Source organism: Rhinopithecus roxellana, chromosome 19, assembly GCF_007565055.1.
Source record: "Rhinopithecus roxellana isolate Shanxi Qingling chromosome 19, ASM756505v1, whole genome shotgun sequence".
Taxonomy (NCBI): Eukaryota; Metazoa; Chordata; class Mammalia; order Primates; family Cercopithecidae; genus Rhinopithecus; species Rhinopithecus roxellana.
This window is the reverse complement of record NC_044567.1, coordinates 51,783,351-51,807,502: the sequence shown is the minus strand read 5'-3', so window position 1 is coordinate 51,807,502 and position 24,152 is coordinate 51,783,351. Positions and strand designations below refer to the sequence as shown.

At 37.4% G+C, this 24,152-nt stretch overlaps 1 protein-coding gene across 2 annotated transcripts in view; it reads left to right on the top strand.

Annotated features, from left to right (window-relative positions):
* CCT6B (chaperonin containing TCP1 subunit 6B) overlaps positions 1-22,369 on the top strand; it is a 34,326-nt gene extending 11,957 nt beyond the window's left edge. For both annotated transcript variants that reach the window (XM_010379559.2, XM_010379561.2), the window contains 9 exons: positions 7,119-7,229; positions 7,381-7,540; positions 9,394-9,476; positions 10,302-10,398; positions 10,699-10,846; positions 17,915-18,048; positions 19,343-19,445; positions 21,354-21,426; positions 22,171-22,369. In XM_010379559.2, the coding sequence (XP_010377861.1) occupies positions 7,119-7,229; positions 7,381-7,540; positions 9,394-9,476; positions 10,302-10,398; positions 10,699-10,846; positions 17,915-18,048; positions 19,343-19,445; positions 21,354-21,426; positions 22,171-22,243 (982 nt within the window). In that variant the 3' untranslated portion in view covers positions 22,244-22,369. The remainder of the gene's footprint in view (positions 1-7,118; positions 7,230-7,380; positions 7,541-9,393; positions 9,477-10,301; positions 10,399-10,698; positions 10,847-17,914; positions 18,049-19,342; positions 19,446-21,353; positions 21,427-22,170) is intronic.
* The last annotated feature ends 1,783 nt before the right edge of the window (positions 22,370-24,152 follow it).

Here is a 24,152-nt window from a genome sequence, read left to right as displayed (position 1 = left end):
TCAAAGTACTATTCAGCTGCATCCTTCAAGTTTTGGTATGTAATCTTATAATTTTTATTCAGTTTAAAATATTTTCTAATTTCAACTAGAAGTGTGCTTCTTAACATGGGGAAGTTTTAGTTACTACGGATACCTAGCTTAATTACGTTATGGTCAGAGAATATGCTCTATGAGATTTTTGCTCCTTTGAAATTTGTTAGGCCGGGCGCGGTGGCTCAAGCCTGTAATCCCAGCACTTTGGGAGGCCGAGACGGGCGGATCACGAGGTCAGGAGATCAAGACCATCCTGGCTAACATGGTGAAACCCCGTCTCTACTAAAAAATACAAAAAACTAGCCGGGCGAGGTGGCGGGCGCCTGTAGTCCCAGCTACTCGGGAGGCTGAGGCAGGAGAATGGCGTAAAACCCGGGAGGCGGAGCTTGCAGTGAGCTGAGATCCGGCCACTGCACTCCAGCCCGGGCGATAGAGCGAGACTCCGTCTCAAAAAAAAAAAAAAAAAAAGAAAGAAATTTGTTGACACTTGCTTTATGGCTCAGTGTGTAGTTAGCTTTTGTTATGTTAATGTTTCGTGTACTTGGAAAGAATGTATGCTGCCGTTGGTAGGTACAATTTTATATACATGTCCATTAAGATCAAGGTATCCTGTTAATCCTGTTGTTCAGAACTTCTATATCCTTATTGATGTTTTGACTGCTTATTCTGTCAATTACCGAGTGAAATGTATTAATATCTTTCAATATTATTGTGCACCTGTTTATATTTTACTTCAGTTTTGAGTAAACTGAATAAAACTGAATAAAAATTAGTTTTGAGAGTTTTGCTTTATATGTCTTGAGACCATCTTTTTAGATGCATAGTTTTTAAACTATTACATATTTCCTGGGGCATTGAACTTTTGTACTGATATGAAGCGACTTTTTTCTAGTAATATCTTTAAAAGTATAATGTATCTGATTATGTAAAAAATCTTTACATGTTAAAAGCTGTTGTACCAGCTTGCCTGCCTGCCTACCTGCCTGCCTGCCTGCCTGCCTTCCTTCCTTCCTTCCTTCCTTCCTTCCTTCCTTCCTTCCTTCCTTCCTTCCCTCCTTCCTTCCTTCCTTTCTCTCTCTCTTTCCTTCCTCCCTCCCTCCCTCTCTTCCTCCCTCCCTCCCTCCCTCCCTTTCCTTCCTTTCCTTTCTTTTTTTTGAGATGGTGTTTCGCTCTTGTTGCCTAGACTGGAGTGCAATGGTGTGATCTTGGCTCACTGCAACCTCTGCTTCCTGGGTTCAAGCAATTCTTCTGCCTCAGCCTCCCAAGTAGCTGGGATTATAGGCATGCGCCACCATGCCCAGCTAATTTTGTATTTTTTTTTTTTTTTTTTAGTGGAGACGGGGTTTCTCCATGTTGGTCCAGCTGGTCTTGAACTCCCGACCTCGGGTGATCCACCCACCTCTGCCTCCCAAATTGCTGGGATTGTGGGCGTGAGCCACCGTGCCCGGCTTTGCTTTACTTTGCCTTGCCTTTTGCCTTTTTGCCTTTGGCTTTTGGCCTTTGGCCTTTGGCCTTTCGCCTTTCCTTACCTTTCCTTTTTTTTTTTCTGAGATAGGGTCTTGCTCTGTCACCCAGGCTGGAAGGCAGTGGCACAATTACGGCTCACTGCAGCCTTGACCACCTGGGATCCAGTGATCCTTCCACCTTAGTCTCTTGAGTAGCTGGGACCACAGATATATGCCACCATGTCTGGCTAATTTTTGTATTTTGTGTCAAGACAGGATTTTGCCATGTTGCCCAGGCTGGTCTCAAACTCCTGAGCTCAAGGGATCCACCTGCCTCGGCCTCCCATAGTGTTGTGATTACAGCATGAGCCACCATACCAGGTCCATCCGGGTTTTTTTTTTTTTTTTTTTTTTGAGTTGGAGTTTTGCTCTTGTTACCTAGGCTGGAGTGCAGTGGTGTGATCTTGGCTCACTGCAATCTCTGCCTCCTGGGTTCAAGTGATTCTCCTGCCTTAGCCTCCCAAGTAACTGGTATTACAGGCATGTGCCACCACACTCAGCTAATTTTGTATTTTTATTAGAGATGGGGTTTCACCATGTTGGTCAGGCTGGTCTCAAACTCCTGACCTCAAGTGATCCACCCTCCTCGGCCTCCCAAAGTGCTGGGATTATAGACATTAGCCACTGTGACCAGCCCAGTTTTCTTTTAATTAGTATTTGCCTGTCATATCTTTGTGTATGTTTTTACTTTCACTGTTTCTCTCTTTACGTGATTTTTGTGTCATATAGGTAGATTAAAATATTAAATCTGATAATCTTTATTAACAGGAGCATTAATCCTTTATGTTTAATACGGTTATGGATATATTTGATTTAAAATTTACCATCTTAACAGTGGACTTTGGGGACCCGGGGGAAAGGGTGGGAGGAGGATGAGGGATAAAAGACTGTACTTTGGGTACAGTGTACACTGCTCGGGTGATGGGTGTACCAAAATCTCAGAAATCACCACTAAAGAACTTATTTATGTAACCAAACACCACGTGTTCTCCAAAAAGCTATTAAAATTTTAAAAAAAGCAAATTTAAAAGTTTGCCATCTTGTTTTATACTTTCTACTTATCCTTATTTATTTATTTTTTTCTTTTTTGAGACGGAGTGTCACTCTGTCACCAGGCTGGAGTGCAGTGGCTTGATCTCGGCTCACTGCAACTTCTGCCTCCCAGGTTCAAGTGATTCCCTCAGCCTCCCAAGTAGCTGGGACTACAGGCATGCACCACCACGCCTAGCTAATTTTTTGTATTTTAGTAGAGACAGGGTTTCACCATGTTGGCCAGGCTGGTCTTGAACTCTTGACTTCAAGCAATCCACCTGCCTCGGCCTCCCAAAGTGCTGGGATTACAGGTGTGAGCCACCGTGTCCAGCCATCTGTGTAGCTTTTTGCATCTCAGCCTTCCATTTGGGATTGCTTTTCTTCTGCCTAAAGATCATCCTGTAGATTTTCCTTAGTGATAGTTTGTTGGAGGTATACTTTCAGTTTTTCTTTGCCTGAAAATGCCTTTATCTTTATTCTTTGATACTTTCATTGTGTGTTTACTAGGTTGGCAGTTAGTTTCTTTCAGCTGATTGAAGATATTGTTCTATTGTTTTCTAGCTTTCATTATTGCTGTACAGATATTAGCCATGAGTCCTTTATTTACCTAGGTGATTTTAAGATATTTCTCTTTGTCTTTGGTATTGTATACCTTTACTATGATGTAGCTAGGTATGGATTTCTTTTTGTTTATTCTGGTTGGCATTTTCTGGGTTTTTGAGTGTTACTGTTTTTATCTGATTCTGGAAAATTTCCATCTATTATCTGTTTAAGCATTTCTTTTGTTCATCCCTTCTTCTCCAACTAAATGTATGCTTGATGTTCTTAATTTAGTTTTTTTATGTACTTTTTGTCTTGTTGTCTTTTGTGTTGCATTCTAGATAATTTCTAGTGATATATTTTGTTGTTTCCCAATTTTCTCTTAAACGATGTCTACTTTAAAACCAATCCCTTGATTTAAAAATAAACTTTCTAGTGAAGTGTAATACACACTGAAAATGCAACTATCATAACAATATGACTTGATTAATTTTATGAATATATCTGTGTAATCAGCACTCTTACAAGAAACAGAACTACTAGTACTTTAAAAGCCCCTCTTTTGCTCCCTTTCAGCCATATTTCTTCTAGAGTAATCTGAATTCCTACCACATAGATTGTTATATGTTTCGTACTTGTATAAGGAATCATAAGGTAGGTATTTTTTGTTTCTGACCTTTTTCATTTAGCATTGTTTGTGAGACTCATTTGTATTTCTGTGTGATTAGTAGATTGGTCATTCTCTTTGCTATTTAGTATTTTTTTGTGTTAATATACCACAGTTTATTCATTCTGCTATTCATTGGCATTTAGGTAGTTTGCAATTTTTGCCCATTATTAATAGTGCTGCTATAAACATTGTAATATTCTTTTATTAGACATATGAATATAAGTCTGTTGTTTTCTTGAATTTTTTATATCTGTGTGTATATGTGTGGATATCCTTATTTACTATTTATAGAAGTTCTATTTGTTTCTTAAATCTGCCATGTTACTTTTTATGGTGTTCTATTCCTTACGAATCTTTCCAAACTTGCCCTTTTTTCTTTCTTTAAACATATAGTTAATGTTTGATAATTATAATATCTAAAGTTTTGACTTGTCCCTTTCTTTATTGTATTTTACTGGTTCTCACTCATCATGCTTTGTTTTCATATGTGCCATTCATTGTGCTTGAAAAAGGTATTGGTAGAAATAATTTGAGACCTAGAATGAAGCTGCCTTTCTGCAGAGAGGATTTGCATTTGCTGCCTCAAGGAGCCTAGGGACTACTTTAAATTAAATTCACAGTTTGAGGTTTTTGGGAATATCCATTTGACTTGAATTCCAACTGTAAGTCCATGTGAGGGCTGATTATTTCTGGCTTCCTTCTGGATAAGCATGAGTGTATAGCCTTTGTGGTTCCAACTTAATGTGAAGAGGGTCTCCTGTAAGACACTCCACCTTGGATGAGCTCTGGGCTTTCTGTTTTCTTCTCATTGTGAAGACATTGAAACCAAACTTCAGATTTGCCTGGATTGTCAAATGACTTTAAGATAAAAGAACCTACTGTTCCTGCAGTTCTTTACTTACCTTTTGGTGTTTCTGTTTTATTTCAGTTTTGGCCTAGTAATTATATACTATCTCATAGCTCTTCAATGTTGCTAAGGTTTTTTTGCTTTTAAGCCAGCATGTTTAGTTGTTTTTGATAGTAGGACTTATCTCAGTTAGCCTACTGTTGCTAAGGATAACAAGTTCTTGATTCATATTTCAGAAGGTTGTCTGTGGATTTTGTGTGGGGAATACATACAAAACGGCTGATTGGGAGGTAAAAGAGGGCCAAGGGCAGAAACCAGAGACCAGTTAGGAATGTTGGTATAGTACAAGTGAGAAATGAAAATAGTTTGGATTAGGGTGTACTTAGAAGGAAAGGGCAATAGGATTTGTTGAGGGTTCAACATAGGACATGACAGAAACAGAGCAGTCAGGGATATCTCTTAGGCTTTTTCATGATCAGCAGGAAAAGTGGAGGTGCTGTTTCTTGGGATGGAGAAGACTAGGAGGAGCAGATTTGGGGAGATAAATCCAGAGTTCAGTTTGAGAATGTTATGTTTGAGATGCCTATTAGGCATCCATGTGGAGATGTTGAGTAGGAATTTGGAGAGATGTGTCTGGAGTTCAGAATAGAAGTCTGCCCTAGAAGTATGTATTTGAGAATCATTAGCGTATAAGTGACTTAAAGCCATGAGTTAATGAGACCATCTGGGAAGTGAATACAGTAAAGGAAGTTTAAAGCATGATCCCTGGGAAGTTGGATGTTTAGAGTTTGAGAATATGAGGTGGATTCAGCAAAAGGGATTGAGAAGGAGGCAGTCAATGAGGCATTAAAGCCAAGGGAGAGTGGTGCCCCAGAAGTCAAAAGAAGAAAGTATTGCAAGGAGACAATAATCAGCTGTGTCATATGCTGCTGAAAGTTTGAGTACATTGCTGTGAACTGAGAGTTGATTGTTATATTTGGAAAAAATTTACTTTTTTAGTGGCTTTAATGTAACTGATTGAATAAAGAGGTGGAAGTAAAAGTCAGACTGAAGGTGGGCTCAAGAGAATGGTTACTGAGAGAAGTGTAGCTACAAAGGAGGAAAGAGAAATGGGGCAGTAGCTAGAAGGGAATATGGTAATGGGGCTGAGGGAGAAGGATTTTTTGTATTAATGATAGGAATTGTTACTGCAAATTTGTATGCTGGTAAGAATGGTTCTTTAGGCGAGAAGAATTGATATGGGGGATTAGGGGACAGTGCAAGAACAGAGAGGGAAATGGAGTCCAGTACACAAGTAGAGAGGTTACCCATAGAGAGGAACATGGACAGCTCATTCATAGTAGTAGGAAGTTCAGGTTCAAGTGCAAGTGGATTGGTAGAAGTAGTAATGGGACAATGTTTCTGTTTTCTCAAAGAAGCAATGTCATTTCCTGACAGTAGGGAGGGAGGAAAGTGAAGAAGGCTTGAAAAGTGAGGAATGTTGAACATAGTGTTTTTGTTTCTTCCTAGATATGTTTACATTCTGTTAAGAGGTGGAGTAATCTAGTTAAAGTAAAATTTTGAAAACTTCCTTATAATTATGTTGAACTACTACAAAATATTTTAAAAATATATAACAAAAATTTGTTATAAAGGATTCATGAGTAGAAATTCCGTCCCCTAAATGTTTTGTAAATGAATTTTATAAAGTTATAAAAATATTGACTCTTGAAAGATTATTTGGAAAACAGGAAGCAACACCTCCTTTCCAAATCATCTATATTCCTACTACCTATGCATAACCCCTACTCTTAGGTCCCTCCCATTGTTTTTCTTTTTAATGCCAAGTTGTTTGTTTTTAAAAAGAACAGTTATAGTCATGCTTCATATGCAATTTGTCGTTCTATGCTTATCAGCTAGCCCTATAAATATTTTTCCATGTTATTACATACTTTTTATAACCATCAAATAGTTGGGTCATTATTTGCTGAATAATACCCTATTGTTGGACATTTAGGTTAACAGTTTTTAGTTGTTCCATATAATCATTTTGAATAAATGTTCCTAAGAAACTCATTGTATACATACCTTTCATTACTTGATAAGCTGTGTCATATTTTTTAATCACATAACTTAGAAAATAATTCTGGCTTGACATTTTATTGTGACTTTATAGTCACACTGTGTTAAAGTAGATTTTCTTTCCTAATTTTACTAATTATATGTTAGGTTTAAAGTCAATGCAAGGAGGTGGGTGAGGTGGCGCACTCCTTTAGTCCCAGCTACTTGGGAGGCTGAGGCAGGAGGACTGGATGTCGAGGCCAGCCTGGACATCATAGCGAGACCCCCTTCTCTGAAAACAAAAAACAAAAACATCAAAAACTGTTAAAATTGGTACAAGGAAACAATGTGTGTCCTGGAAGTATTGGTATAACTTTAATACTATAATGATAATTTTATACCAAATTTTAGAATGTATATTAAAAGTAAGAAACATTAATATTTTTAATAGGTTGATCCAAGGATTAGTTTTGGATCATGGTGCCCGTCATCCAGATATGAAGAAGCGAGTAGAAGATGCATTTATCCTTATTTGCAACGTTTCACTAGAATATGAAAAAACGTATGTGTTACTTTCTCTTTATAACTTTTGAAATTTTTTTCTAAAGGTGTTTTAAAATCTCTCTTTCCTTCCAGATATTTGGTGTAGACTATTTCTACCTTTTTTCCTTTTTTCTCCGGCCTTTACTAGCTGGTTTTTATTAATCTTTTAGAGAGGTGAACTCTGGTTTCTTTTATAAGACTGCAGAAGAGAAAGAGAAATTGGTAAAAGCTGAAAGAAAATTTATTGAAGATAGAGTACAAAAAATAATAGACCTGAAAGACAAAGTCTGTGCTCAGTCCAATAAAGGATTTGTCATCATTAATCAAAAGGTGAGGAAGAAAGTTTAGATTTTAGTTATTTGTAAAAGTTCTTAAGCATTTCTTGAAGTGTGGTCTGTGGACCCCTAAGAATCCCTAAGACTTTTTCAGAGAGTCTGTGAGGTCAAAAACTATTTTCATAATAATAAATATACCTTTTACATTGTGTTGACATTTGCAATGATGCTGCAAAAGCAATCTGTAAAACTGCTGGCACTTTAGCACAAATCAAAGAAGTAGCACCAAGCTATATTAGTAGTCATTGCATTCTTTATTGCCATACCACCACACACTTGCAGTGAAAAAGAAAAGGCAGTATCATTTAAGAATGTCTTGATGAAATGGTAAAACATTAATTTTATTAAATTTTGTCTTAAATATGCATCCTTTTATTATTATGTGTGACAAAATATGAAGTATGCACAAAGCACTCTTTTATTTTTTCTTTTGAGACAGGGTCTTGTTCTGTCACCCAGCTGGAGTGCAGTGGCACACTTACAGCTCATGGCCTTGACCTTCTGGGCTCAAGTGATCTTTCCACCTCAGCTTCCCAAGTAGCCAGGACTACAGATGTGCATCGCCATGCCTGGCTAATTTTTAAGTTTTTTCGTAGAGACTGGGTATTGCCATGTTGTGCAGGCTGGTCTCAAGTGATCCTCTTGGCTTGGCCTCCTAAAGTGTTGGGATTATGGGGCTAGGAACTACAAAGCTCTTCTATTGCATACCAAAATATGATGATTGTCTTGAAGGAAAGCACTTGTGTAATTGTTTGGATTGCAAGGTAAACTAGACACTTTTTCATGGAATGCCACTTTACCTGAAAGAATGACTGACAGAAAAACTGTCGTTATCTAGATATGGGTATTTGGTAGATTTCTCTCAAAAATGAATGAAGAAATTCTGTGACTTAAAACAACTGACAGTATTTGTTGTCAATAGCATTTGAACTTGTAAACAAAAATTAGAATTTTGGAAAACTTGTATCTGCCATGTGAATTTGACAGCTTTCCAATACTTAAAAGACTTTCCTGATAATAGTAGTGATATTAACAAAAGTGAGTTTTTGTTCACTGAGTTAGGCAAAGTTTCCACATGTATAATGTGACACAGTTTCCACATGTATAACATAACATGTTATACATGAACTGTGTCAACATGTGGAAACTTTGCCTAACTCAGTGAACTAATGCTATCTATCTACTTGACTAAAAATGCATGATTTTTATAAAATCATACATGGATAAATAATTCATTCAGTGTGCAAGTTACACCAACGTGTTTAAATGTGAGATAGTATGAAAAGTTCGTTGCTGTGGTTCCATAGTGAAACTAACCTTTGAGAAACTATTACTTGTTGAGTTTTGGTATAGTATCAAAGAAAAATTTCCATAGTTATCTGAAAAGGCTATTAAAATATTACTCCCTTTACAATATTTATCTGTGTGGGGTCAGATTTTCTTCATAAACTTGAATCAAAATAACATATCATTCCAAACTGAATACTGAATCAGATATGAGAATCCACTTGTTTTCTATGAAAAACATTGAAGAGATTTGCAAAAATGTAAAGTGATGCCCCTGCTAGCTCACTATATATATTTTTGTTTTCAAAAGTGTAGTAAATTTTCAGTTAAGATGTTATGTATATTAACATAAAATGGGCTTATTATTTAAATGAATTAATAAATATTTTAAAAGTTTATCAGTTTTTGTAATATGATAAATATTATAGATAGAACTTACATAAGCAAAAGCTCTTTGGGTACTTAATAATTTTTAAGAGAGTAAAGTAGTGCTGAGACCAAAAGGTTTGAGAAACACTGGTTTAAAACTTGTTTATAATTTTTATGTTAATTTGATTATAGGGAATTGATCCATTTTCCTTAGATACTCTTGCAAAACATGGAATAGTAGCTCTTCGCAGAGCAAAAAGAAGAAATATGGAAAGGTAAGCTTGCAGGTAGTTATATATCCTAAGTTTTTAACAGAGTAAGTGGAAACTATCCCATGTGTTTTCCTTTTAGCTTATGTGTAAATGTTGTTGAACAAAACAGTGGCATAAAAAAAATCCAAATTTTGTTTTTAGTTTCAGTAAATAATTGAACTGTCAAAAAGCAAGGTTGTTAACCTACTGCAGAACTTTGTTGAAGTATAAGGGAAGTTTTTATCTTTTTAAAACAGATTTTAAAAACAAAACAATACAACATAATATAGCATGATCTCACTTTTATATATGGAATCTAAAAAAGTTGAACTCATAGAAGTAGATAGTAGAATGGCAGTTACCAGGGGCTGGGGCAGTGGGAGGGGAGGGGCACTGGGGATATGTGGGTCAAAGGATACAAAATTTCAGTTAGTTAGGAGGAATAAATTCAAGAGATCTATTGTTCAACATGGCAACTATTGTTAATAACAATATATTGTTCTTTTTAAAAAAATTTTGCAAACCCACCCAAGAATGCACAATGTGTTGGATTCTTGAAAAATGCGGAGAGTAGATTTTAAGTGTTCTTATCCCAAAAATGGCTAAATCAAGCCTCACATAGGCAATACGTATGTTAATTAGCTTGATTTAGCCATTCCACAGTGTATACATATTTAAAAACATCATCATGTTGAACTCATTGAATATAGACAATTTTGTCAATTAAAAACCCAAAACAATGCAATACAGTAACAATACAGTCTTCTGCATTAGATGTCTTTTTTCCTCTAAGAAATTAGTATTTATGTTTTCCATAATCAAGCTATGGTGACATATGTGTAATTTCAGACTCTCTCTTGCTTGTGGTGGAATGGCTGTGAATTCTTTTGAAGATCTCACTGTAGATTGCTTGGGACATGCTGGTCTTGTGTATGAGTATACGTTAGTGAGTATTTCTGTGAATAGTGGTTGTAAAGTGAATACTAAGCCCCCTTTTTTTAAAGAAAGATACTACTTGACCTTTTATTTCATGTTTTGTGTTTCAAGATCTAATTCACAGAACAGATTTTACAGTTTATTTACCTAAATGTTTGTTAAGAGTTCAGATATAACTTAACTCCCTTTAAACGTATCTTTAGTTATGCTTGATAAGAAAAATTCAAATGAAGATTGTATTCTAGTATAAATTGTTGATTTTATAATGACATTAAATATTAAAGTTATGTATTTTTGTGCCACCCATTAGGGTGAAGAAAAGTTCACTTTTATCGAGGAGTGTGTTAACCCTCACTCTGTTACCTTGTTGGTTAGAGGACCAAATAAGCATACTCTCACACAAATCAAGGATGCCATAAGAGATGGACTTCGTGCTATCAAAAATGCCATTGAAGATGGTAAGCTCTTTCTTATGATTGATATGAACCTCATATATATGTGTGTATATATGTATATATATATACACACACACCCCTATGTATGTATACATATATTTTTAGACAGAGTCTTGCTCTGTTGCCCAGGCTTTAGTGCAGTGGTGTGATCTCAGCCCACTGCAACCTCCACCTCCCAAGTTCAAGCAATTCTTCTGCCTCAGCCTCCCAAGTAGCTGGGATTACAGGTGTGCACCACCACACCTGGCTAATTTTTTGTATTTTTAGTAGAGATAGGGTTTCCTCCATGTTGGCCAGGCTGGTCTCGAACTCCTGGGCTCAAGCAGTTTGCCCTCCTTGGCCTCCCAAAGTGCTGAAATTACAGGTGTGAGCCACCACACCTGGCCTTTAAATTTTTTTTTATTTTTTTATTTTTTTTTATTTTATTTTTTTGAGACGGAGTCTCACTCTGTCACCCAGGCTGGAGTGCTGTGGCCGGATCTCAGCTCACTGCAAGCTCCGCCTCCCGGGTTCACGCCATTCTCCTGCCTCAGCCTCCCGGGTAGCTGGGACTACAGGCGCCGCCACCTCGCCCGGCTAGTTTTTTTTTTTTGTAGTTTTTAGTAGAGACGGGGTTTCACCGTGTTAGCCAGGATGGTCTCGATCTCTTGACCTCGTGATCCGCCCGTCTCGGCCTCCCAAAATGCTGGGATTACAGGCTTGAGCCACTGCGCCCGGCCTAACTTTTTTTTAATTTTATTTTTAAATTTTAATCTATTTATTTATTTTGAGAACAGGTTTCGAAACTGGCTAATTTTTGTATTTTTGGTAGAGATGAGGTTTCACCATGTTGCCAAGGTTGGTCCTGAACTCCTGGGCTCAAGGGATCCACTTGCCTTGGCCTCCCAAAGTGCTGGGATTACTGGCATGAGCCACTGCACCTGGCTGCAAACCTCATATATATATATATATATATATATTTTTTTTTTTTTTTTTCTCAAGACAGGGTCTTGCTCTGTCACCTAGGCTAGAGTGCAGTGGCGCAATCATGGCTCACTGCAGCCTCAAACTCCTGTGCTCAAGTGATCCTCCCACCTCAGCTGGACGATAGGTGCATGCCACCACACCTGGCTAATTTTTAAATTTTTTTTTTGTAGGGATGAGGTCCTCTATGTTGCCCAGGCTGGTCTTGAACTCCTGGCCTCAAGCAGATTTCCCCCCTCAGCCTCCCAGAGTGCTGGGATTTGTAGGTATGAGCCACCACATTCAGCCCATGTTGAGCATCTTTTAATGTGCTTATTCACCCTCCATATATCTTTGGTGAATTTTCTGTTTAAATCTTTTGCCCTTTTAAAATATTGGATTGTTGGCCAAGCACAGTGTCTCCCACCTATAATTCCAGCACTTTGGGAGGCCAAGGTGGGAGGACTGCTTGAGCCCAGGAGTTAGAAACCAGCCTGGGCAACATAGCAAGACCATGACTCTACACACACACACAAATAGCCAAGCATGTTGGTCTGTACCTGTAGTTCCAGCTACTTAGGAGGCTGAGGCAGGAATATTACTTGAGCCCCATGAGTTTGAGGTTACAGTAACGTGAGCTATGATCACACCATTGCACTCCAGCCTGTGCGACAGAGCGAGACCCTGTTTCCAGAAAAAAAAAAAAAAAAAAGGAAAGAAAAAAAAATTGTGTTAGTTTTCTATTGTTGAGTTTGAGAGTTCTTTGTGTATATTTTGGGTACAAGTGCTTTTTTTCAGATATCTGTCTGGCAAATTTTTCTCCTCTATGGCTTATTTTATTATTAACAGTGCCTTTCAAGGAGGAGTTCTTAATTTTGATGAAGTCTAATTTATTATTTTTATTCTCTCATGGATTATGCTTTTGGTGTGGTATCTAAAAAATCTTTACCTAACCTAGGGTCACAAATATTTTTCTCTAAAAGTGTTATAGTCTTATGTTTTACGTTTAGGTCTGTGATTCATTTTAAGTTAATTTTTGTATATGGTACAAGTATGGATACAAGTTCATTTTTTCATATAAAGGTATCAGATTGTTTTAGTCTTATTTGCTGAAAAGACTTTCACCACTGAATTGCCTTTTCTCGTGTATAAAAAATCAGTTTTTCATATTTGTGTGGTTCTATCTCTGTGCTCTTTTTTCTGTTCTACTGATGCATTTGTCTATTTTAATGTTAATATGATATTGTCCTGACAACTGTAGCTTTATAATAAATCTTGAAATCAGTATTGTTAACTCTCATTTTTTTTTTAAGTCATTTTGGTCATTCTAAGTCTTTGGCATTTCCATATGACTTCCATATGAATTTTAGAATCAGCTTGTCAGTTTCTGCCAGAAAGACTGCTGCTGGGATTTTGATCAGAACTTTTTTTTTTAGAAAGGATCTTACTCTGTCACTCAGGCTGGAGTGCAGTGGCGTGATCATGGCTCACTGCAGACTCGACCTACTGAGTTCAAGTGACTCTCCCACCTTAGCTTCCCAAGTAGCTGGAACCACAAGCATGCACTACCATGCCTGATTAATTTTTTTTTTTTAATATTTTCTGTAGAAACAACGTCTCATTATGTTGTTGCCTAGACTGGTCTCAAACTCCTGGGCTCAAGCTATCCTCCCGCCTTGGCCTCCCAAAGTGCTGGGATTACAGGTGTGAGCCACTACACCCCGCTTGAATGGAATTTTATTAAATCTGTAGATCAATTTGGGGATAGTTGATATTTTAATAATGAGCCTTCTAACTCATGAATGTCGTCTTATCTATTTATTTGAGTCTTCTTGAATTTATCTCAGCAGTATTTCATAGTTCTTAGTATATGAGCCTCACACACTTTTTTCCATATTTATCTCTATATATTTCATTTATTTTGTTACTATTGTGTATGTTATTTTTAAAATTTCAATTTCTGATTGTTATTTGCTAATATATAGAAATATATTTAATTTTTGTACATTGATCTTGAATTCTGCAACCTTGCTAAATCACAATTAGCTTTCTTATAGGCTTCATTGAATTGTTTATGTAAGTTATTATGTTGTCTGCTAATACAGTTACTTTTTTCTTTCCAATATGGATATTTAAAAATTTTCTCCCTTATTTCATGGGCCAGAACCTCCAGTATAATGTTGACTAGAAATAATGAGAATGGACATCCTTTCCTCATTCCTCATCTTAGGGGGAAAGCATTCACTCTTTCTCCATTACGTATGATGTTAGCTGTAGGTTTTTACCAGGTTGAGGAAGTTCTCCCTTCTGCACCTAGTTTGCTGACAGTTTTTAATTAAGAATAAATGCCAGGCTGGGCTCGGTGGCTCACGCCTGTAATTCCAGCACTATGGGAGGCCGACGCAGGTGGATCACCTGAGGTCAGGAGTTTGAGACCAGCTTGGCCAACATGGTGAAACTCTGTCTCTACTAAAAATACAAACATTAGCTGGGCATGGTGGCAGGCACCTGCAATCTCAGTTTCTCATGAGGCTGAGGCAGAAGAATTGCTAGAACCTGGGAGGCGGAGGTTGTAGTGAGCCAAGATCACGCCACTGGACCTCAGTCTGGGCGACAAGAGTGAAACTTCTTGTTTTTTTTTCTGTCAACACACACACACACACGAGAATAAATGCCAAATGCTTTTTGTGCATCTATTGAGATGATCATAGGATTTTTCTCAGTTTTTTTTTTTTCTTTTTTTTTTGAGATGGAGTCTCACTTTGTTGCCCAGGCTGGAGTGCCATGGCGCAATCCTGGCTCACTGCAACCTCTGCTTCCCAGGTTCAAGCGATTCTCCTGTGTCAGCCTCCTGAGTAGGTGGGATTACCGGCATGCACCACCATGCCAAGGTAATTTTTGTATGTTTTAGTAGAGATGGAGTTTCACCATGTTGGCCTGGCTGGTCTTGAGCTGCTGATCTCAGGTGATCTGCTTGCCTTGGCCTCCCAAAGTTCTGGGATTACAAGTGTGCGCCACTGCACCCAGCCCTCATTTAGTTTTTTAATGCAGTAAATTACATTGATTGATTCAAATGTCAAGCCTTACATTCTTGGGATAAACCATGCTTAGTTACAATGCATTTTACTTTTTAAAATTTAATGAATTACATTTTTAAAAATTATTTTTTAAATTGTGGTAAATATACATAACATAAAATTTGCAGTTTAACAATTTTTAAGTGTACAGTTCAGTGTTAGTAAGTGCATTCACATTGTTGTGTAACCATTATCACCACCCATCTCCAGAACTTTTTTTCCTTGCAAAACAAACTCTGTACCCATTAAACAATAACTCTTCATTCCCTACCCACCTCCCCAGCCCTGGGTAACCACTATTCTACTTTCTATCTCTATGAGTTTACTCTGTGTATCTCATATAATTGGAATCATACAGTTTTTGTCCTTTGTCTGGCTTATTTCACTTTGCATAGTGTCATCAAAGTTCATTCATGTTGTAGCATGTGCCAGAATTTCTTTCCTTTTTACCATTGAATAATATTCTATTGCATGTATATATCACATTTTATTTGTCTGTTATTGGAAACATGTTCCATTTACCTTTTGGCTATTGTGAATAATGCTACTATGTGTATTCTCCTTTTAATGTATTATTTGATTTAATTGGCTAAAATTTTTAAAAGAATTTTTACATCTGTATTCATAAGGAGTATTGGTCTGTGTATATTTTTTCTTGTAATGCTTTTATCTTTTTTGGTGTTAGAACAATGCTGTACTCATAGAGTGAATTGGAAAGTTTTTCTTCTTGTTCAAATTTCTGAAAATGTTAAGTTGTTGTGGAGAATTGGTATTATTTGTATTATTTCTTTCTTAAATGTTTGGTAGACTGTCAATATAGCTATCTGATCCTTGGAGTTTTCTTTGTGGGAAAGCCTTTAATGACACATTCAATTTATTTTAATAGACATAGGGCTATAAAGGGTTTTGTTTTTTTGAGTGAGCTTTAGTGGTTTGTAGTCCTTTAAGAATTTGTCCACTTCATCTAAGTTAGGATCATCAACTACTATCTATGAGCTAAATCTGGTTTGCTGCCTGTTTTGGTAAATAAAGTTTTATTGGAATGTGGCCATACTCATTTGTCTATGTATTGTCTATGGCTATTTTTGTGTTACAGTGGCAGAGTTGAATAGTTGCAAAAGAAATGTTCTGGCCTGAAAAATATTAACTGGCCTTTTGCAGAAAGTATTAACTTCTGATCTACAGTTTCAACTTCATTGTCATAAAGTCGATCATAATATTCATTTATTATTCTTTTTAATATCTGTAGAATCTGTAGTGATGTAACTTTTCTCATTTCTGACATTTATCATTTGATTACTTTCCACTTTCATTCTAATTATTTCCTTTCTTTTGCTTATATTAGGTTTCATTTGTGCTTCCTTTTCTAGTTTTTTTTTTTCTTTTTGAAACAGAGTCTTTATCTGTAGCCTAGGCTGGAGTGCAGTGGCATGGTCACGGCTTACTGCAGCCTTGACTTCCCAGGCTCAGGCAGTCCTCCCACCTTAGACTCCTAAGTAGCTGGGATTGCAGGTGTGTGCCACCACACCTGGCTAATTGTTGTGTTTTTTGTAGAGATGGAGTCTCACTGTGTTGCCCAGGCTGGTATTGAATTTCTGGGCTCAAGTGATCTATCTGCCTTGGCCTCCCAAAGTGCTGGGATTATAGGAGTGAGCCACCAGACCCCGCCCTTTTCTAGTTTCTTAAGGTGGAAGCTGGGGTCATTCATGTGAGAACTTTCTTCATTCCTAATATAGGTGTTTCGTGATACAAATTTCTCTTTAAGTACTGCTTTAGGGATGCTAAAATTTTGATATGTTGTGTTTTCACAGGGAATGGGATCAGAGAAATTTTCAAAGGTTCTAGTAATCTCTTTCTTAAGCTGGGTGGTAGGTACATGGATACATTTGTTTATTTGTACATTTATTCTTTATATCTTACACATATAAGTATTCTTTTGAGTATATTCTGTATTTAACAAGGAACTTTTAAAAAATGTGAATGGGAGGTAATGATGTAATAATCTGTTGGGTAAACAGCTCTGAGCAGTTACATTGTGAAGTGAAGCAGAGAAAGGGGGTAGTAATTTTAAAATGATGTGAGATAAAAGGGGAGATTGTTTTCATATTGTTTTGTTTTAAAGCAAGTTTACTGATTTAAATAAGAGTCATAAACTTCATGAAACCATACAAATAGCAGATATAAAAGTCATATTCTGATGTGAAATTTGATGTGTTTAACCAAAACTCTTGCTTTAGAATAATAATACCACTTAATTTTTTTCTTAGATAGCAGTTTGAGTTATGCTCCAGCACCAAAAACAAATACTTCATTGAGTTCCAAGAATTCCCTATCAAAAACTAGGGACAAATTATCTTGGCCTAAAAAATTTTCATGTCAGTTATTGTAATCAGTTACCTGTCAATATAAAGTATAAATAACTACCTCTTAAAAGTAGTCATAAGGCCAGGTGTGGTGGCTTACGCCTGTAATCCCAGCATTTTGGGAGACAGAGGTGGGTGGATCACTTGAGGTCAGGAGTTCAAGACCAGCCTGGCCAACATGGTGGGCCCCCCCCCCCCCCCGTATCTATTAAAAATACAAAAATTAGCTGGGTGTCGTGGTGCACGCCTGTAATTCCAGCTACTTAGAAGGCTGAGGTAGGAGGATTGCTTGAACCTGGGAGGCAGAGGTTGGAATGAGCCGAGATCGTGCCACTACATCTCCAACCTAGGTGATAGAGTAAAACTCCATCTCAGAAAAAAAAAAAAAAAAGTAATTATAAAAGAGTAAGATGAAGGTAAAAAGAAATTATTTTTGTTTACCAGAAGATGAGCAGCGAAATAAGCTGTTTGCAGCCAGTTATCTGTACTATGCCTATTTATTTAATGACGTATAACTTCAGGATGTTTCATAAGATAACTGAGTAATTACTAAGCCATGCAATTTATTTGGTTTTTGTAGATAATACAACACACTTAAATAGTGAACTGCTTTTCTCTCTCTCTCTCTTTCTCTCTCTCTTTTGGTCTTTATGGCATGTCTTGCCAATCATATTTTTTCTCTCCAATAGGTTGTATGGTTCCTGGAGCTGGTGCAATTGAAGTGGCAATGGCTGAAGCTCTCGTTACGTATAAGAACAGTATAAAAGGAAGAGCTCGTCTTGGAGTCCAGGCTTTTGCTGATGCCTTACTCATTATTCCCAAGGTACAACTACCCTTTCGGCCAAATAACAACTGGTTAGACATAAAGGTGTTTAATTACAAATTGCCCATATTATCTGATAGTTAATGGAGTAGACAGGTATTTATATGCATTTCCTTACACAATTTTCTCTTAGATATTTTACAACTAAAGCAGGGAAACTTTTGGGATAACAGCCCAGAATCCTTGCACGATCTCATGAAATAGCCAACTTACCCCCTTGCTTCTTTCTCTGAGTTCCAAAAATTAAAGCAGCTCCAAATATTTCCTTCAGAAATGACTCATGATTAATCATAATGAAAAAGTTTAGAATTTAAAATTTAGTTAGATTTTATGGTACATCTTTGTTTTGTTAGTGGTATCCAAATGTAATCAATTTAAATTGTGGAGAGTGAGGGCTTGAGGCTATTTAGCATTCCTAGATACAACCTTACATTTATCATCATCATTTTAATTCCTAGAAAAAGAGAAAACAGAATTTTTCCATGTGGCAACCTAAGGACAGAAAGCAACCATTCCTTTCTCTTTTCCTTAATTTGTTTCAAACCACCTTAGAAATATAGTAAAATTACTTCAAAGATGCTATTACCATGAATTAAAGCATTATTAACAATGCCAGCAAAATCTCTTTGCTAATTTTTATTAAAATTTTTCATAATTTGTGAAATCTTTGTGAATTAGACTTCTATTTTTTCTTTCCCCAGAGTAGCAAAGTCAGTATGATCTTGTTGTTGACAGAAATTGGTAACCCCAGTGTACATTGGTGGTACCTTTTTCCTCATCAGCTGGTGATTTGGGACCACTTGGAAATGAGCCTGGTTTGGAGTGCGGGTATCTCCAACCCTGTTACCACAGGTCGTGACTCTCCTCATGAAGATGAGAGGCACAAAGGTGCTGCTAATATTCTGGTTTCCTTAGCAAATGCCTATGAAGAACTGGAGGGCATGTGACTAGCAGCACTAGAGGAAACAAGAATATCATTCTACTTCCTTTCACAATAAAAAAAAAAAACACAAAAACCTTTTGCAAGGAGGGAAATTAATGTAGTAGAGTGGAAATGGGGGAACTCTGATGTCCTCAGAATTTACTGTGATGTGCATAGGGGCAATGTTTAAGTAGATATAAAAAGTACTAGATAGATGAAATAATACTTTGATTTAGATTGAAAGTGGAATTCTTCAAAAGGAGATGATTGTCATGTTATAGATGTGTTTTTACAAGAGTAAAGAGTATTTTGATATTTGAGATATGTGAAGGTATTATGCATATATATTTATTATTATTTTTATTCCTAAAGGTTCTTGCTCAGAATGCTGGTTATGACCCACAGGAAACACTAGTAAAAGTTCAGGCTGAGCATGTCGAGTCAAAACAACTTGTGGGCATAGATTTGAGTACAGGTAAGAAAGGGAAGGAAAATTAGCTGCTTAATAAAGAAAGAGGTTATTCTTTAGTTACCCAGATCTTATAGTAAAGAAGTAGAGATTTGGGTAACTTTAATATTTAAATTTTGGATGCCTTTAGTTTATTTTTGAGCTTCTTAAAAAATGTTCATTCATTTGAGAAATAGTTGTTGAGTGCTTGATTTCCTCTTGGGCTTCACACAGAACAAAACAGACAAAAATATCTGCCCCTGGGAGCTTATGTTGTAGTGGGAGAAGGTAGGCAGTAAATAATAACTTTAATAAATAAACTCCTTCAGCATCTTAGAAAGAAATGAATTATATGAAAAAAAGAGTGGTTTACTAATGATCATGAACGCTAGTACAGGAGGGTGGAAAGAGAACGACAGCTTAAAGAGGTTGGTCATGGTAGGCATCATCAAGATGTCTGTTGAAAAAAAGTGGAAGGAAGTGAGGAAATCAGCCATGTAGGCAACTGGGGTTAAGTGTTCTAGGGAAAGAGAACAGCTAGTGGAAAAGCCAGTGTCTGACGTTTTTGAGGAAGGAGGTGAGAGGTGACAGAAGGTCAGATCATGCAGAGGCATTTGGACCAGTCTCAGGACTTTGGCTTTTACTTTAGAGGAGCAGGGAGCAATTTTGAGCAGAGGTGTGACATGGCCTAATTAATTTATGAGGCAGTCTCGTTCTGTCTCCCATGCTATGGAGTGCAGTGGCGCGATCTCGGTTCACTGCAACCTCTGCCTCCCAGGTTCAAGCAATTCTCCTGCCTCAGCCTCTGGAGTAGCTGGGAATATAGGTGTCTGCTGGCACGCCTGGCTACTTTTTGTATTTTTAGTGGAGACAGGGTTTCACCATGTTGGCCAGGCACGTGGCCTAATTCTGTTTAAGAGAATCACTCTGGCCACTCTCCACTCTGTAGAGAAGTCAGCTGAACAAGTAGAAGGTTGGAGTTGCAATCAACTGTGGTGGAGAAGACTGGCTGGAGCAGGTTGTGGGTGAGAAGGACATTAACATTCAGCTTTGCCAGAGTCAAGGTTGAAGCATCTGTAATCTTTTAATTAAAAAAGTTGGATATATGGGTCTGGAAATCAAGGAAGAGGTCTGGGTTGGAGATTAAAACTTGAGAGTCAGGCCGGGTGCAATGGCTCACACCTGTAATTCCAGCACTCTGGGAGGCCAAGGTGGGTGGATCATTTAAGGTCAGGAGTTCAAGACCAGCCTGGCCAACATGGTGAAACCCCATCTTTATTAAAAATGCAAAAATTAGCCGGGGATGGTGGCAGGCACCTGAAATCCCAGCTACTTGGGAGGCTGAGGCAGGAGAATTGCTTGAACCCGGGAGGCAGAGGTTGCAGGGAGCCTAGATTACACCACTGCACTCCAGCCTGAGTGACCGAGCAAGATCTCTGTCTCAAAAACAAAAACAAAACACCAAAAAAAAGAAAAAGAAAAAAGAAAACAAACAAAAACACTCAAAAAACCTTGAGAGTCATCAGATGTGTATGGTTTAAATCTAAAAGTCTGGATGAGATCACCTAGGGATTAAGGGTAGAGAGAAAAGAGGCTAGGACTGAACTTTTGGGTACTCCAACATTAAGAAGTGAGAGAGGAAGAGGAAGAACCAGCAAAGTAATCAGAAAAGGAGTCACTAGTGCAAAAGAAAGAAAACCAGAGGAGTGTGGTGTCCTGGAAGATAACAAAGGGTAGGCCAGAGAGTGTGATCAACTGTGTTAAATACTGAATAGATGAGGCCTGAGAATCAACCATTAGATTTGACAATATGGAGGTCATTGATGACCTTGACAAAAGTAGTTTTGGTAGTGTATTAAATATTTTTAGAAGATATCAATTAATATTAATAGAAAATAGTAAGATTTTGGTATTAAAATTGTTTTTACTTTTCAGGTGAGCCAATGGTAGCAGCAGATGCAGGAGTTTGGGATAATTATTGCGTAAAAAAACAACTTCTTCACTCTTGGTAAGTTCATATGAATATAAAGTGAAAGACCTGTAGAGTTATAATTGATAAGATGAAAATGTTTCTATTATTTTTGTCATTGTACAGTGGAAAAATTGTCAAGTGTTTGAAAGGTGTGGTATTGTTATTAGGACTAGCTTCTGTCATTTTATAGTTCATAGTCCCTTTTATATTTTAAGTCTAGCAGTGTTAAGTTATAAGAAAAATTAAGCTCAATTTTGCTGGAATATAAATCAGGAATGCACCTTATCAGCAAAGGAGTTTAAATTATAATACAAAGGGTGACATTTGGGCCAGTGCAGTGGCTCACACCCGTAATCCCAGCACTTTGGGAGGCTGAGGCAGGTGAATCACCTGAGGTCAGGAGTTCAAGACCAGCCTGGCAAACATGGTGAAACCCCGTCTCTACTAAAAATACAAAAATTAGCCAGGCTTGGCGGCAGGTACCTGTAATCCCAGCTACTCGGGAGGCTGAGGCGGGAGAATTGCTTGAACGTGGGAGTCAGAAGTTGCAGTGGGCTGAGGTCTCGCCATTGAACTCCAGCCTGGGCAATAAGAGTGAAACTCCATCTTGGAAAAAAAAAAAAAAAAAAAGGTGACATTTGTATTTGTATTTATAACAGCTTTGTCTCATAAAATATCGTACCAACATCATTAGAGTACCCTACATAGGTAAAGATTGCTGGAGAAAAAAGCTAAGAGTGGGTTAGTAGGCTTTACTCACCCTGTCATCTTTTTCCTTAGCACAGTGATTGCCACCAACATTCTCCTGGTTGATGAAATTATGCGAGCTGGGATGTCTTCTCTCAAAGGATGATTGAATTCAAAATCAACCCTTATAGAAGATGAAATTTAGTACACTTTACATCTGACTACTATTGTGTAGCCTGAGCCATTCTGAATTTCTACACAATAAATGCAGTTTATATCTTTTGGATCTTAACAGTCTCAAAAAATATTTCATCAAGGTATAAAGAACACAAGAAATACTTTAACAGTAAAGGAATAATAATTGAAATATTTCCCCAAGAGTCCTAACTCCCCACCCTTTGTTGTATGCTACTGCAGTTGTTATAGCATAGGATCTTTATGATTCTTAGGCCTTTTGGCAAGTTTTAAGTAACGAAATAGAGGTTTTAGTGCACCCAAGTAAATTTCTAATTTATCAGAGGGTATAAATGTAGTAGGACAAAATGTTTCATTTTCTCTCAAAATTCTTTCAGTGACATCTCGCTGCCACTCTTTCCTCTTATAAATATGGCATGTAGCTTTGGGTTACATTGTTTATAATATTTGATTCAATTTATTTTGGATATCATTTATTATATTTTACCTGGCTTTTTTTTTTTTGTATATATGATCAACAATTTATGCTACTGTGCTAGCTCTGGTAGCTCTCTTTGACTAGATGGTGAGATAGAACAGGTCTCATCTGGAAAGATGAGAATTGTTGACACCAGCAGTGGGAAATAATTGTTTTTGGCTTATAATACAACTGTTCAGTGTAGATATTATAGCAATATCTTTCTTGTTTGAAACTCTAGAATTAATCTATTATGCTTTTTATTGTCAATTAGAGTTCTTGTGGTTAGCTTCTTTCCATGGATGTTAATTGATAAGAGACTAAAATATGGCAGGTGCATTAATGGAACTTTGGCCTGTTTGTGCATATAGGAGAAGGTTCCTTTAACCATTTAATGCCCTAGTTGAGAACCTATGATTTTATAGCCTGTTTTTTTTCCACTTAATATGCTATCAACATCTTTCTAAGTCAGTATTCAGACTTCTTCTTCTTCTTCTTCTTTTTTTTTTTTTTTGAGATGGAATGTTACTCTGCCACCCAGGCTAGAGTGCAGTGACATGATCTTGGCTCATTGCAACCCTTGCCTCCTAGGCTCAAGTGACTCTCCTGCCTTAGCCTCCTTAGTAGCTGAGATTACAGGTGCACACTACCACACCTGACTAATTTTTGTATTTTTAGTAGAGAAGGGGTTTCACCATGTTGACTAGGCAGGTCTCGAACTCCTGAGCTTCGGCGATATGCCTGCCTCAGCCTCCCAAAGTACTTGGATTACAGGCATGAGCCAGCACACCTGGTCCAGTATTCAGACTTCTGAACCATCACTTATGTATGTTTACACGGCATTGCATTGTATGGTTATACCACAGTTTATTTTACTAATTCTGTTTTCAATTTTTTTTGCTGTTATAAAGATCTCCTTTTTAAACTTGTCTTTATCCTATAGAATAGGCCTTTTAAAATGGGCATGCCATGCATATGGCCATATCTTTTCTGTGTAACATTGTTTAAATTTTGAAATATTTAAAATATACCAAAAAAGAAAGTAATATAATAAACACGTTTGTACCCTCCACTTAGCTTTAACAAATAGTAACATTTTGCCATATTTGTTTCAGATTTTCTTTTCTTTTCTTTCTTTTTTTTTTTTTTGAGGCAGAGTCTCCCTCCTGCCACCCAGGCTGGAGTGCAGTGGCACCATCTCAACTCACTGCAACCTCCTACCTCAGCCTCCCAAAGTAGGTGGGATTACAGGAGCCTGCCACCATGCCTGGCTAATTTTACATTTTTGGCAGAGATGGGGTTTTGCCATGTTGGCCAGGCTGATCTCAAACTCCTGACCTTAAGTGATCTGCCTGCCTCGGCCTCCCAAAGTTTTGGGATTACAGGCATGAGCCACTATACCCAGCCAGATTTTCTTTAAAGA